At 46.5% G+C, this 14,471-nt stretch overlaps 1 protein-coding gene across 1 annotated transcript in view; it reads right to left on the reverse strand.

Moving 5' to 3' along the window:
- Positions 1–308: 308 nt before the first annotated feature.
- The window catches only part of ncanb (neurocan b), a 98,335-nt gene continuing 84,172 nt past the window's right edge, over positions 309–14,471 (reverse strand). Inside the window, exons 12-16 of the mRNA XM_029828536.1 lie at positions 11,352–11,510; positions 9,809–9,891; positions 9,348–9,492; positions 5,423–5,605; positions 309–4,264 (exon numbers count right to left, since the gene is read on the reverse strand). Of these exons, the coding sequence (XP_029684396.1) occupies positions 4,128–4,264; positions 5,423–5,605; positions 9,348–9,492; positions 9,809–9,891; positions 11,352–11,510 (707 nt within the window). The 3' untranslated portion in view covers positions 309–4,127. The remainder of the gene's footprint in view (positions 4,265–5,422; positions 5,606–9,347; positions 9,493–9,808; positions 9,892–11,351; positions 11,511–14,471) is intronic.

Here is a 14,471-nt window from a genome sequence, read left to right on the forward strand (position 1 = left end):
TGAAGGTCTATCCGATAGTTTTGGCAGCATTTGTGTTGCACGATAGACTCAATCGTAAATTATTTAAATGTATTTAAAGAAATGTATTTAAAGAAATCTTTCCTTCCTTTCAATGCTTCGGAGCTCATCAAAACAACACGGCTAAAATTCCTAACTAGTAAGTCTGATTTTGCCCTTCAATCACATCTGGATTGCTTCATTTGAAATCAGTTGAATCAAAATGACAAAAATGCAAATTTTCCAGACGACTGTTAGTAGTGATTGGATTTTAAACGAATTACGCAAATAATTACTCCAACAAAGCCACATAATTGACCCAGACAAGGGCTCCCTTTAATGGTAATATGTCTGGTAAAGAAGAAAATACAATGACAGGACTGGAATTCATATAAACACACATCAACAAATATGGATAAAGGCCGGTGGGCCGTGTTCATACAGCTCAGCTGCAGCTTCAGCATGTTCAAGGATGCAAACGGAAGCAGGAATCAGGGTCACGGGGGAACGTATAGAAGGAGAGACCTTGGGATCAGCTGGATGAACAAGGCCCAGAGTGGCTCGACAACAAATATACCCAGAGTTTAAATGGATCAGTTCATTTAAAAAGCGGAAAAAGGAAAAACCTATTTACATCACAGAGGACCAGTGTCGCCAACTCCGGCTCGCTTCCCGGTCCGTCCGTCCCTTCCAGCAGAATACGACCAATAAATAGTGACGCGTCAGTCCGCAGAGGAGAGGTGCTTTGAAACGTCTGGCGAGGTGAAGATCGGCGGAAGAAAAACGAGGACGCGACGCACGAGGAAGCAGGGATGAAGGGAAAGCGGTTGGGAGGAGAGGACACAGAGGAGTTGTGGCCCGATTCTCTCATTTAGAAAACATCCAGTGGTCACTCCACGCCGCCACGCCGTCAATGCCATTGACCGACTTAATAGGAACCCGGGACAGACGGCCTAATCATGAAATCAATAGTCTGTCTTTGAGCAGTGGAGGACAATAATGTCCACTCCTCTTATCGCCGGTCCATCGCCACCGAGCGCTGCCTTTAAAATTCATCAGGTTTACAGGTAGAAGGTTGAGAGATTCTCCTTAAATGCTTTCTACAATCGCACGAATAAGCCCCCCCCCCCCCCCCCCCCGCCACCTCAAACTGCTGTCTCCCGTCCACCCTCTAGGTCTGTCCTAAGATTTCCATGAGCTTAGAGATTCGGAGCCACTTCCCCCAAACCACTGCTGGGTCAGGAGAGATCCACTTGTCCTGTAGACAATATTCAGTGTGCACAAAATGTAAAGCACACAACATACATCAGGCGTTCTATCTCTCCTCTGAGACAGCTGCACAGAGAGGACCTGATGTGCTCCTATCATCCCGGATAAGAGCTGGTTTTTATTGTCCGTGCGGAAACACCAACTGATGAATCTGATGATGGAGGACGAGGTGCACTTTAAGTCAAACCTCTTCTGCCACTTCTCCTTTCTGTGCCTTGCAGACGTCTTTATTTAATGTCTGGGGTGCCGTCTTCTTCTTTTTTGTATGTGTGAAGCGCGTGAGCGCATCCAAATATGGATCCGACTGCCTGCTGACGCCTCTGACACTGAGGACTCATTAGGCTTTGACGTGCTTGTCACGCCGAGTCAAAGACAAACATGCCTCAACTTCCCACGTCCAACAAGATGGACGCCTCCCCCCACGGTTTGACAATCGGATTCACTGGGTCTTTACGAGGCATGTGGTCGTATTTGATAACCTTGGTCCAAAGCGAGGCTATCCCACCCCTGCGTGGGCCTGCAGAACTACAAGACTTCTCCCGGCCCACCGCCGGAGCTCAAGCTACATCCCGGCTAGTGACGTAACAACTGTCCAAGCATGTCAACGAGTGCCCTCTAGACGGTAAACACTGTTGTCTTCACCAGTTCTTGTAAATGCTCATCTCTGCTGGAATAACGGAGGGAAAATAATCCTTTCAAAACATTAATTTAACCCATCTAGCAGTTTGGTTATGTCAAATTCTGTAGACGGACGCGTCTACTGGTGCTTTATCAGAAATCCTGCCGCTCGGCTCATTTTTGTCCCATCACTCGCTTCGCCAATGTAATTAGGCTGTCTGCGAGTCTCGGCCTTAATTTGAATTAGTGGGAGAGGAGGCTTCTGTCGGCCCCTTCATTCATCCGTCAGAGCTTGATCCACTGCTGCAGACAGCCGGACGCGGCTCCACGTCTCAAAGACGACGGGGCTTTGACGTCTGCATCCTCAACCTTCCGCCAGCTGTCCGTCAGCCTAACCCTTCCCCGTGTCATCGCTGCGGCGCTGCAGATAATGCAACCTGTTCATTAGGCATGCGGCAGATTAATTAAACTGATACAGAGGTGTAGGCCGGCTGTTCTCAGCGCAGACGATGCCAAGGTGAGAGGGGACAAACAAAGGCACTGCATTAATGTGCAGAAGGCAGAGTTTTGACCACCGCATGTGGGGGCAGATAATGAAACTGAAACAAATGTCCAGTGAGGGGGAGATAGGTTGGTGCTTCAGAGGGCGTGAAAAAGAGAGAAACAGAGGAGGAAAATGCCAGAGATGCTATTTGCAGCACAATCCCGCAAGATCTGAACATCACGTGCCGGCTTAAAAGGAAACCACCAAGGTAAGGCGGCAGTAAAAGGGATGGAAAAGAGAGTTGCTTCATAATCTCAGTCTCCCCCCACCTTTAAATGCAGCACATGCAAGCAGCAGGTGTGAGACGCCATCTGTTCCTGAAACAGGAAACCCTAATTTCTGCTGATCCTCTTCGCCATGTGAGAATTCAGCCATCCTCAGTCCAGAAAACACATATGCACGCACGCGCGCGACACACACACAGGTCAGAGAGAATGACACGGCATCTGCCCAGCACTGGCGCACGGGCTGCAGGATGTCATCTACCTGAAGAGCCACAAAAAAGGCAGGAAAAGGCGAGAGAGAGGTGGACGTTCGCAAGACGTTCCACAGCTGCTTGTGGCTCAGAGCCGCAGCACGGCGTGGCACACCTGATCAGGGTTGAGTTTCAGGAGGTCGACAACAGCGACCACAGCAAGAGAGAAGAAGATAAAGAAAGAGATCAGCTGACACTGGAAAAATAGACCCTGGGCAGCGTCTGGAGTTCACTCCCTCGGATGTAAAGCAGGATTCGACAGTGCGTAAGTATTCATTTTAGACGGAGCGACGCCACTTTTCCCTTCACAATTCCTGTTGTCGTGCCGCAAATCTGGAAACTTTGTGCTTGCTGAGGCTTGACGGGAGCGACTTCCTTCTACTTGTGTGACAGCAAAATGTTCTCTTTGGGCTGAAGAATTAAGACATGGAACTATATTTTGCTGCATCACTTTCACTCACACTCACAGACAGAAACGATTCACCTAAAAACCCAAACGTACGACTACGGAGCTGATTCTAATCAAATGAACCCCAACGGTGATGGAGTGGAAGTGATGGGCCTGTGAGCGAAAACACAACTTCTCCTCTACAGAGATTAAGCATCTGATCTGAAGTAATGAATTTACAACAAGAAGAAACAACACCGACGATCAAAGGATCCGATTACAACCGCCTCTGATTTTAAATCAAACCTGTTGAATAACGTGTTTTAAGTCAACCACAATGTCAAGAAATACAGTAGATATTTGTTAAAAAAAAAAAAAAGTTCTACAGTCAAAAGGCTCAAGTCATCTTCCACTCGTCTGACATTTTCACTGATGTTGCCCCATTTGATGACTGGTGCTGAACCGTGGAGTGTTCAAGTGGAACTCAAAGGTCTTTTCTTTTATTCAAAGGTCAGCCCTATGTTTCAGGTCACCGTTGAGCTGGAGGAGGGTGGGGAGGGGCCGGTGGGGGGGGTGTGGGGGGTTGGAGGTCGGACCTAAACTTAGACAGGAAAGGAAGAAAAACAGAGGGCGGACAGTAAAAAGAGTACAAAGTATTTTTGTCAGTGTCCAGGGACGGCCTGGTGGGCCTCAGCCGACTATGATACAGGCTGACTCTGTGAGCCAGGGAGGGGCTGTATGGTGGAGGGGTTGGGGGGGGGTGTTTCAGGACAGCGGGCGAGAGGACGGGAAACAGGGAGGCTGCAGTTAAAGAGGTGTCGTTCTCCCGTTTTGGTTCAGAAGTGGCCGTGGTTGTGGCCCTGGCCCGCCCCGCCGCCGTGGTGGCCCCCCTGCCTGTGCCCGTGCCTCCTGTGCTTCCTGCGCTCCCTCCTGCCCTTGTGGTGGTGGCGGCGGTGACGGCCGGCTCGCCGAGCTGGCCCGGGGGAAGACAAAGAGGGAGAGGAAACATTTATTAGAGCTGGGAGGATGACAGGCTGATGTTAAAGGAAGAGGAATCGTTGGCGGATTGGTCAGCGCGAGGTAAGACCTGATGAGTGGCGAGCTGAAAGGGGATCAGAGAGGATGAAGGTCAACACCACATGGTCTTTGGACAGGGTTTAGCTGCTTCCTCCATACTGAGAGAATCTGTTTCATCTGGCATTCGGCTGACTGTGTGCCTTTCGCAGCAGCCGCAGTAGCGGCGGCGGCTCGAGCTAGCCACCCACTCACGGCCGCAGAATAAGCTGTGTCCTGTGGCGTGCCACCAGATGAGGTCGCTCCCTCTCACGTCTGGACAAGACCAACAAAGAAACGTGGTCTGCCGTGAGGAATAAAGACGCCAAAGCTCAGATAAAGAGCTGTGACAAATTTAGCGCTATCGCTGCATTAGCTGTTATCACAAATAATGTAAAGACATTTCCCACATTCACATTACATTTTTATTTGTGAGGAATGCAGAAGGTCTGCAGAGGCACTGTGATGTGACCTTTGTTTGTTCTCTCATGAGGTGAGCCTTAAAACAGGCTATATATAAAATGAATCTAAGATATTCTGAGGCTCAAAAGCTGGCCGGTGGATACCAACGGAGCATTATCACTGATTTCAGCTGCCCAAACACTCAGAAATATGAGATGAAAGGTTGCAGGGAGACCAAAATGTCACAGTTTCCTCCGTGGGCGGATGTGAGAATAGGTCCAGCATCAGAACAGTTGCTTTATGCTTTATAAAGTCTAATTTCTGTTGAGCCGAGCACTTCCTGTTTACACAAATACGCTATTTAATGAATGGTTGCAGAAAAAAAGGGGGTGGGGTGGGGGGGGGGGGGGGGTACTTCAAAGGATCCCCAACCACTTCTAAGCAAGCCTTGGGGATTTTGATTCATCCACGCTAAAACTTTGCTTTAAATTATGAATAATGAGAGCACGGGTGGCAAGCCTGAATGCGCGTGGGGACAGGAGCCCCCGAGGGCAGTTTATGCTGGCATCAGAACCTCACAGACCTGTGATGGTTTAAAAATAAAACATGGAGACGTGCAGATGACCCAGCAAACAGGAAATTTGCATCAAGCCTCGCTAGTCACCAAGGAACTCACATTTTATGCAGATGATTTTAGGTCGGTCCCACTTGCCATTGGCGCGACACTTAGCGGTGGGCACGTGGCGCTGCAGGAAGCCTTCGGCACACTGGTAGCGGACTACAGAGTGGATGTCGTAGTGGGAGCGCTTCCGACCAATCAGGAAGGCGTTTTCCACAGGAGGCGGGGCTCCGCAAAGCACTGAAAAATGAAGGACAGCATATGAGAGAGCGAGCGTGCTACAAAAGAGTTTTCAAAAGTGCACAGCTGTGCAGGTCCAGAGTGAAGCAATGTTTCACACATTAAACGTCAAGGAACAAAAGTGTTTACACAAGCTGAGAAGGAAAATCGACTGAAAATAGAAGCGTTTTACAGCATCTTTGCTCATGTTTTTTAATCTCCTGTCTGGGGGTGCTGGGTTCACTCTAATAACTCCACGGCTCTCACAACTCTGCTGGCGAAAACTCTGAAGGACTGCATTTCCATTTGTCTAAACAGTTAACACTAACAGAAAACACAGTTTTTGTAATGTCTCAGTTCTAACTCATTTCTGTCAAAGCAGGAACTGTTGGCTCCACATGTTTCTTTATGCAGTGTTTCATTAAGTTTTATGCTCTGTGTTTGGTCCGTACGTACGTGGCAATAAAAGCTGTATTTAACTTTATTTACACCCCACATTACCAGCAGTGACTCTGCAGAGCACCAGGGGGGAGGGGGGGGGGGGTGCACCGGGGGGATAATCCCCCCCAACATTTAGCAACTTTAAAGTAATTACCGCTTTAATTTAATTGGGCAACATATTCTATGTTTCTACAATTACGAAAGCAATATTGCACATACGTCCTGGGTTCTATCATAACGTATCTGTGTTTGTGAAGGCTCTGACAGTGCCATTAATTACAGATAACAAAAAACAATCAACTTATCCATGCCCCTGATTTTCTGTGCTATTTTTAAAAGCAACACACAATTAGCAACAGTAAGATTAGTTTGAGTGCGATGAGAAACGCAGTTGGCTCCAAATTACCATTTAAACGTAATCACACCCTAATATCTACTCAGTGTGACTCATCGAGACACTGTGCAGAAGCCGTGTGTGCTGGCAACACGCAGCTCAAGACTTTCAGCATCCAGTTGCAGAAAAATGTTGTTTTTCTTGGGACAAATGGCGCCTAGAAGACATGAATCCAGTGGCAGTTCAGTTAAATGTTTATATGTGAGGGAAAAATGCTGTAAAGGGTGGTCTGGGTAGGGCTCCAGTCTCTTCAGAGGCGTGAGTTCAAGTCCCACTGCTGCCAAGAGGTTATTTGCATGTGTATAGTCTCTTTTCAGCTCTGCACTCCTTGTGGTTCACTATAGCAAGGTTCCAGACACCTGGTTTGCTCTCACCCGTAACAAATACTATTAATGAAACATTTTCCACTCTTTTGTCATTTGAGCACACTTGTTCAAATACCTCTTAAAATCTTAATGAGGGCCGTCAAGGCTGTTAACTCTAATGAAAGGTTTGGGCCTGAATTTAATGTCCAACGTGGACAGTAATGCCAAGGTCCCTTCCTCCCTCACTGGAGTCTGTCTCTGACTCTACAAATATAACCAACCGAGGTCCCGTTTACACGAGGAACCTTTTCAGGGGAAAACTAAACTTCGGCCAGGTTTTGGCTGTCTGGTTACCCCAAAACAAAATTTTGGTTCTCGAAATTTCCCATTTGAAATTAGGCTGCAGAGTGGATGGTTTTTGAAACACCCCAGGCTCTATTTTTCATGTAAATGGGGCACTGTTATTGCAGTCAATACTTTTTATGCGCAGTTCTTCCACAAACTAACTAAAGCTTCACCTAGGGATAGATTTTCAATCTGTTTACACTTGTTCTCACAGACATTAATTAGGAAGTGTCTTTGCGCTCCACATAACGCATCGCCAACTAGTGGCTTGGCATGGGAAATACTGCATTTTCAATGCTTCATACTGTGCCAACGGCGCTCTTTCCGTGTCTATTCCGTATCAAACATGGACCAAAAGGCAAATATTAAAACTGATAATGTAACATTCAGGTGGCAGAAAGTCTGTATTTCCGAAGGCAGCATGTTGGAAGGCTTTCTTTCACAGTCTGTGTGGCAGGGGTTCGTCAGTATGGCAGCAGGGGGGAGAGCTGCAGACAGCCAGACATGGTTTCCTCCTACGCAGCCCTCAAAGCATCTGCACACCTACAGCACTTCCTGTTTGATTGCATTAGAGAGGAATGGGAGTGGGCCTCACGTGCACACTGTAGACACCACCAGCATCACTCGTGCTCTTCACCATGAAGCTGCAGCCGTTGTTTATGGGAATGTTTTCTGACAGCTCAGACCACCTGAGGGAGGCAGCTTTTACCGCATCACATCTCTCACAGAGCTGTGAGACCCCAAAATATAAACACAACAACAAGACGGGGCTTCTGAGAAGAAACGCTCCCAACTTTGGTGGAGAGAGAACCAACTCCCAGACCACAGAAGGCAGCTAAAAACAATCAGAGCTGCTTTCACACAGAGCGGTTCTGGGGAAGCAGTTAGAGGAAGGAGCCAGCCGAGGAGCTCCCAAAGAACTCCTCTTCTGGCATCTGCGAGCCGATTGGATTGTAAAACTGCATGTGCCAAAGATGGCTTGTTAGCTTGAGTAGATAGCTCAAAGTAAAGACTTCTGGGCGCTCCAGAAATAAAATGGAACCTCCGAGGGAAGGATGCTTCGCTATCAGACAAACCCTGCTGATGAGGCCCTGCATGTGGCTGCTAAGAGAACAGCAGGTTAGATAAAAAGAAGCCGGTGATTAAAAGTGACTGATTAAGGTCAGGGTTGGGTGGGCTGGCGGGGGACCCATCGTTGGGAGGTGGTGCAACACCTCGTCTCTCATGGAAACGCCTCTCCTGTCACGCACTAGTGAAACCAGGTTAATCCAAAGGCCTCCAGCTTGAAAAAGCTTCTCTGTTGACAATATATAAGCTGACATGCTATAAACTATGACGGTAAAGAAACACCACAGAGAGAAACATCAAAGTGGTAAAGAGTTAAATGGAATAAGTCTGGCTGATGTATTTCCACACGCCCATGCGAGCAGTAACCAGCGGACATGGACAAAATGATGATTATGCTACTTTCTGTCGCTGTGCTCCTCAATTTTCCGAGCCTTTTAAACTCAACGAGGGTCTCGCAGCTATAAAATGGGGAAAAGCAGGAAATGCCCACAGAAGTTATACCTTCATCACCAACATAGTGAGTCCAGAAACCATCACAGATAATCCACCCGAGGCATTTTAGCTTCTGTGATTGGTAAATATTTGCCTTTAGCCCCAGTACTATTCTGTAATTTAAACATATTTATTGATCTTTTGGAAACTTTCATCTCTGATGTAGCCAACAGTCTGTATAAATTGAAGATCAGATTGGTTAAAGTGGAGGTTTTTTTTTAATCATGTGTAACTTCCTTATATGCTTTGAATAAATCTGTTTTCTCGCCTGTGGTCAACTGTCTGACCTGTATGCAAATCCTCGGTAAAAATAAAGCTGTAAAGTTCTCTCGGGAGAACAGGATGACTCCACTTCAGTGGAAGGGAACTGCAGACATAATAATAGATGGTTTTCTGAATTTTAGGATTGGGAGAAAAAGGTACTTTGTGTCTAAATATACCTACCTGGAAGCCAGTGTGACATAAGCTGGGAACTTTTAAAGACGCTTGAGTTTATGATGAAAGAATGGAGAAAAGTGCCGAACGTCTCGGCACTTCTTTCTTAAAGAAGGTCACGCTGAAGTGAGAAGGAGCAGCAAGGTTAGCGTATTCCTCTTTGTGTCTTTCTGAAAGTCTGCAGCCTCACGAATGCTTCTTCCCGCGCTCTCTCTGTAAGCTCTCGCTCCTCACTGCACCTTTTTCGCGCTTTTTTTGTTTGTTTGCTTTTTGTTTTCCGTACCTGTTCCTTTCTTGCAGACGTACGGCAGGTTGTAGTTGCAGGGAACGTCGTTCCATTTGCCGTTCTCATGGGCGATCATAACCACGCAGTCTTCACCACCGGCGAAGAAGTTGTCGGGCTGATTTTCACGCCAGTCCTCGTATTGCTGAGCACAGGAAAAATGCACCTTGGTTTTTAATTCAGTTAGAAACAGTTCTGTTTAGGTACCAATAAGGGATCAATTTCTCTTTGTTTAACATTAATTATTGATGATAAATTATGTTCCACAATGAATTCTCTTTGATCAATTTGGACCTCATGATGTTGTTCTTCAGATTATATTAAAACAGAAAAAGCCTGATCGACCTTCAAAGTGCTTTTTAGTTTTAATAGCTGGCTGGTCTGATTGTTAGTGACGTCTGGGCACGTCTCGATAAAAACAACATCACTGTGGTTCAATAAAAATGTTGCTGTCGCCTCACCAGATCCATTTTATCAGTCCACTGAAAGTCATCTTCTACTGTTCGATCATTCAACCCAATCCAGGTGTTGTCATGGCTTAGACCTGTGAGAGGAGACAGAAATATGGACATAAATATAAGAGAAGCACAAATAAACACAACACCCCCAAACAACAGTTTAGTTTTTCACTTCTTGGCAGTCCCAAACCATCTACAAGTGGACAGAATAGCCACCAAATCACTGCAACTATTAGCAAAGCAACAGGTTTAAAATTTAGAATGTGGAAAATCGAAGCGCTAATGTTGATCAGCCTGTTAAAACTGTCTTAGCTGCTGCCTGAAAACGTGCTAACATGCACGCTGCGCTGGTGGCGTGAAGCGGAAGATCCTGTTTTATCGGACACATGTTACAACACCGCTGCAATACTCTGTGTCTGATGCAACAGTGACGCAACTTTCAGCGGTGCGGCAACAATCTGGTGCAGCCACATGCATGTGAGATCCCCCTGTGTACTGTATGTGAGGGGATTTAATTCATAGTGTATCTAATTAATCACATTCTCCTCCCTAATGACTCACATCCTCTCAGTGCCGGGATGGAGACGTCCGCGTTCGAGTCAATTAAACACACTTTTTGATAACTGAGCGGAGAAGAAAGATGGCCGCCAATCTTATTAGCATATGTCAGACGAGGAGGCCCCGTTACCGTTGGCTGAATGAGGTTTTTGTGAGCGGAATTCAGCAGAAACTTGATTTTGCAACGCATGAACCCTTAGACTACCAAGCAGCCAAAATATCCATTTCAGATTGATGGAAATTTATAAGAACTCCCGAAAGATCAGAAGAAATTCGATCCATTTTGGTGTCAGCGTGACATTTGTCTTATTTGGAATGAACGTGCAGCCTCGGCTCCTTCGCTGAACACAAATGGAGTTACCTCCCTGACTGAACGCACAGCCCCCCCACCCCCCACCCCTCACTTTCAAGACAAATCACATCCTTTAAAAGAATATGACAGTGCATTAAATGTTCTGCCAGAGATACTTATGTCAGGGCCTATAGCGAGATTTCATTGCTACAAATGTTGATCCACATTTATGTGGTGGCGCTGCCTCCACTCCTGGGGGTGTTTTTCAGCTGGGAGTACAATAAACTCCTTCAAGAGCCGTTCAGAGCTAAACCAGACGGACATTTATCACCGAGTTATGGAAGACACATAAAAAAAGGACTGCTGCTGCCGAACATTGAAACACTGAGGTAGAACACAATCATCAGCCCGGAGCTGCGCCGCACGACGGCTGCATGGGGCCGTTTAATCCGGCTTATTAAAACAGAACGGGGAATTATTTAAATGTGACTGGTGATAATGAGAGTGGGCACCATTGTCTTGCACTTCAGAGATGCCTGAAAGGGCTGAGGGCCCCATAATCAATTTAAACCAGGTTAACAAACTGCTCTGTGCGTAATCTGACCCACTTCTGCGCCGAGTTCAAAACGGGGCCTGTTTCCATGGCAGAGGAGCTGCCTGTACCCAGCGTGTGCCCGTTTCCACATCTCTGCTCACCTCTGATGAAGTTCTGCTCGGCCGGGCTGTGGATGCTCGCCAAGTGGCCGTTGTGCTCCCTGCAGTCCTTCTCGGCGTCCTCCCATGTGTGTCTCCTGCTGAAGTAACGGTAGCAGTGGCCGTGGAACTTCCTCCAGGTGTGGTCGCAACCCTCGGTGTCTGGGTGGGCGTTCAAAAACACAGCGGTTAGTTATAAAGTGTCTCCCAGAGGACAGATGTGGCATTATGCTCCGTGTTTCTGCCTCTCTTGCCTAAAGTGCTCTTTCTTTTGACACTTCCCTCTATCCCTCCATCCCTCTCTGTCATCTTTCCTTTGATTTGAATTTTAATCCATAGCAGAGGCAAACTGGCATTGAGGCAGCTTAGTCCAGCGAAAGGGCGCTTTAATCTATTCAAACGACAGCGGTCCTTAGGAATTCCTTCCAGTGCACAGCGCCCGCTTGGTAATTAAACCCTGTCAGAGTCCCATCAGAGTCTACCTCTCCACATCCCTCCACTGATTGCTTCTTCCTGTCCGTCTTTGGCCCTCAGCTGACTGGAGGGTCGGCTGTCTGGCTGCTGCCAGCTTTACGTCTCCGGTGTGATGTGCACTATGATGTGAGCGTGTTGGTTCTGAAAGCATGTGCATGTGCACTTGATGCGTAGCCTCCGCCTGTCAGCTCAAGCGCCTCCAGGTTCCGCTCGTCCTGCGGCGCAGGAGTCAGGAGGACAACGCAGCGTTACCTCTAACAAATCTGAAACGACACATTCATTTGGGAGGTGCAAATTGGGCCATATGAGTCCTGTTTTGTATGCGGAGAAAAGTAGTGGCGGCTGGTGAAAGGAGAGGACAAGAGGAGGGCATTACGAAGGCATTTCCATACTCTAATAGGAGATGAGTCTAAGCCCAACTTTCATACCGGAATGAGAGTGTAAGTGCTGTTTATGCTGCTCTGTTTACAGCGTTATTAAGGAACAATCAAACTCAACACTGGCTGAGTGTTTTGTCCCTTGCAGTTGCCTTTACTCCCCTTCTGTAAGTCAACATGTTTATATTTGTCTTGCTACTTTTTGCTCCCTTTGCATAGAGGTATTGAGAGAGAGAGTGGAAGGTTAACACACACCCGCTTTCTGATTGGTTTCTGTCAGTAAACAAGGTTATATATTTACATATATGTGTGACCCAGGGAGGCCTCTGCTGTGCTCTCCCACCTCCTCTATGTTGTTACTCATGTAGAAGTTGGAGGTATAACCATTTGGAGAAATTAATCATATTTATTTTAAAATGAGAGTGTTTTAAGTTTTGCTCGATCCGATTCTGATTTGAACAAGAATCTTCACAAAATATATAGTTATACATGTACATTGAAATGTTTGTTTTGATGGGTTTTTCTTTTACATTTATGTAAAAAAGACATTTAAACAATTGTTGGTTATAGTAGCTAGCCACTGCTGTAAACCTAACTTATTAAGTGTCTTATTACACAAAAACACAAGACTAAGATCACCCACAAGATCCCAGACCCTGAATGAAAAATGATCTGGGTTATTTAATAGGCCAAATTTATTCTGAAACACAGGAAAACTTATCTTTGGTTTCAGTAAACACACTTGAAAATAGCTCCTTGCTTCACTTTTATTTACACAGGTGATACTACCATTTTCACTTCCTGTCCAGCCACACTATCGTAAGCCAGTAAACACCCTGGTGTTGCATTCAGGTCACATGAGTGTCACCTGACCACCACACCAGGATATTTGAAACATCTTGCTTCGCCGTTTCTCAATAAGCACACTTGGTTGTACTTGCATTCTTGTGTGCTTATAGAGACATGGCTTAACTATTCAATTCTAAGTACTGCCAACTATGTTGCAAGTCCCTGCGCCAAGACATGACTCGTGTGTATTTAGGACAGCTCGGTATCCCACAATGCATTTCCTGTAAGACCAGCCACAATGCAGCAGCAATGCAGAACGAAACCCTAACCTCTAAGTATCCAAGTATGTACTCCAGTAGCTCATGAATCCGTGCTGACGTGACTCACAATGAGAAACTGCCAATGAATTAAGGTCACAGACAGACAGACAGACAGACAGACAGACAGACAGACAGACAGACAGACAGACAGACAGACAGACAGACAGACAGACAGACAGACAGATAGATAGATAGATAGATAGATAGATAGATAGATAGATAGATAGATAGAGGTCAAATTGAGGACATTCAAAGTGTCTGTGCCACAGGTTAAAAAATGTAAAAAAAGAACAGAACCGAGTTCCTCCAGTTTTAGAAGTTTTGGCCTCGTATCTTCATGCTTCAAGCATTTTTTTTTTTTTTTGCCCAAATTGGAAAATGAAGATCACATGGCAGGACTGCCGTAGGAAGAAAACAACAAGAGAGGCCCGGGTCACAGGAAGCGCAGAAGAGAAGCGGAGATGAAATCTAAACAGGCATCTTTTCTCCTGCTCGGATCTTCAACTTAGTCTCTGCTGATTTCTTCTCCTCCTCACTGACGTAGACTCAAAGCACAACATTACATCAACCTCCTCAAATATTTAGACGTGATTAAAGTTGTCTCTTTAAACCCGGTTCCCCTCCGCCGGGCACGGCGAGGTAGGGGGTACGTTTGAGCGATTAATCGTCTTAACGTCTTTGGTGAGCGGCGGTTGGAAAATAAAAGGCTGCGCTTCTCCAGCTGACTGACTGTGTCGTTTATCCACATCGCCGAGTGATATTTCCACAACTCGGGCTTGTTAGCCCTCCTGAATGATGAAGCAGTGTGCTGCCATTATGCCTCCTCCCCGGGACTCTTTCAAGGCTGTGCCATTTGCACGGGGGCAGAAGAGTCCACGGAGGGAGAGGCAGCGGCGAAATGAGTGAGAGACAGAAGCGTGAAGAGAGAGAGGAAGGATCTGCTGAGGGGACCAAAGGTGAGCCTGTGAGGTGAAATATAGAAGCTGTGGAATTATTAATGGTTATTATGAGAGCTATGCTGATAAATGGAACATCTTAACAGTGCAATTCTCACAATTAGGAGTAATGGATGGTACAGTAAAACAGCCAGAAAGCCCAACACTTATGACTGATGTCAGTCTGAATGCACGTTGTGCAATTAACCCGGAGATACGCCGCTGCTG

The sequence above is a fragment of the Takifugu rubripes genome, chromosome 20, assembly GCF_901000725.2.
Source record: "Takifugu rubripes chromosome 20, fTakRub1.2, whole genome shotgun sequence".
NCBI lineage: Eukaryota > Metazoa > Chordata > Actinopteri > Tetraodontiformes > Tetraodontidae > Takifugu > Takifugu rubripes.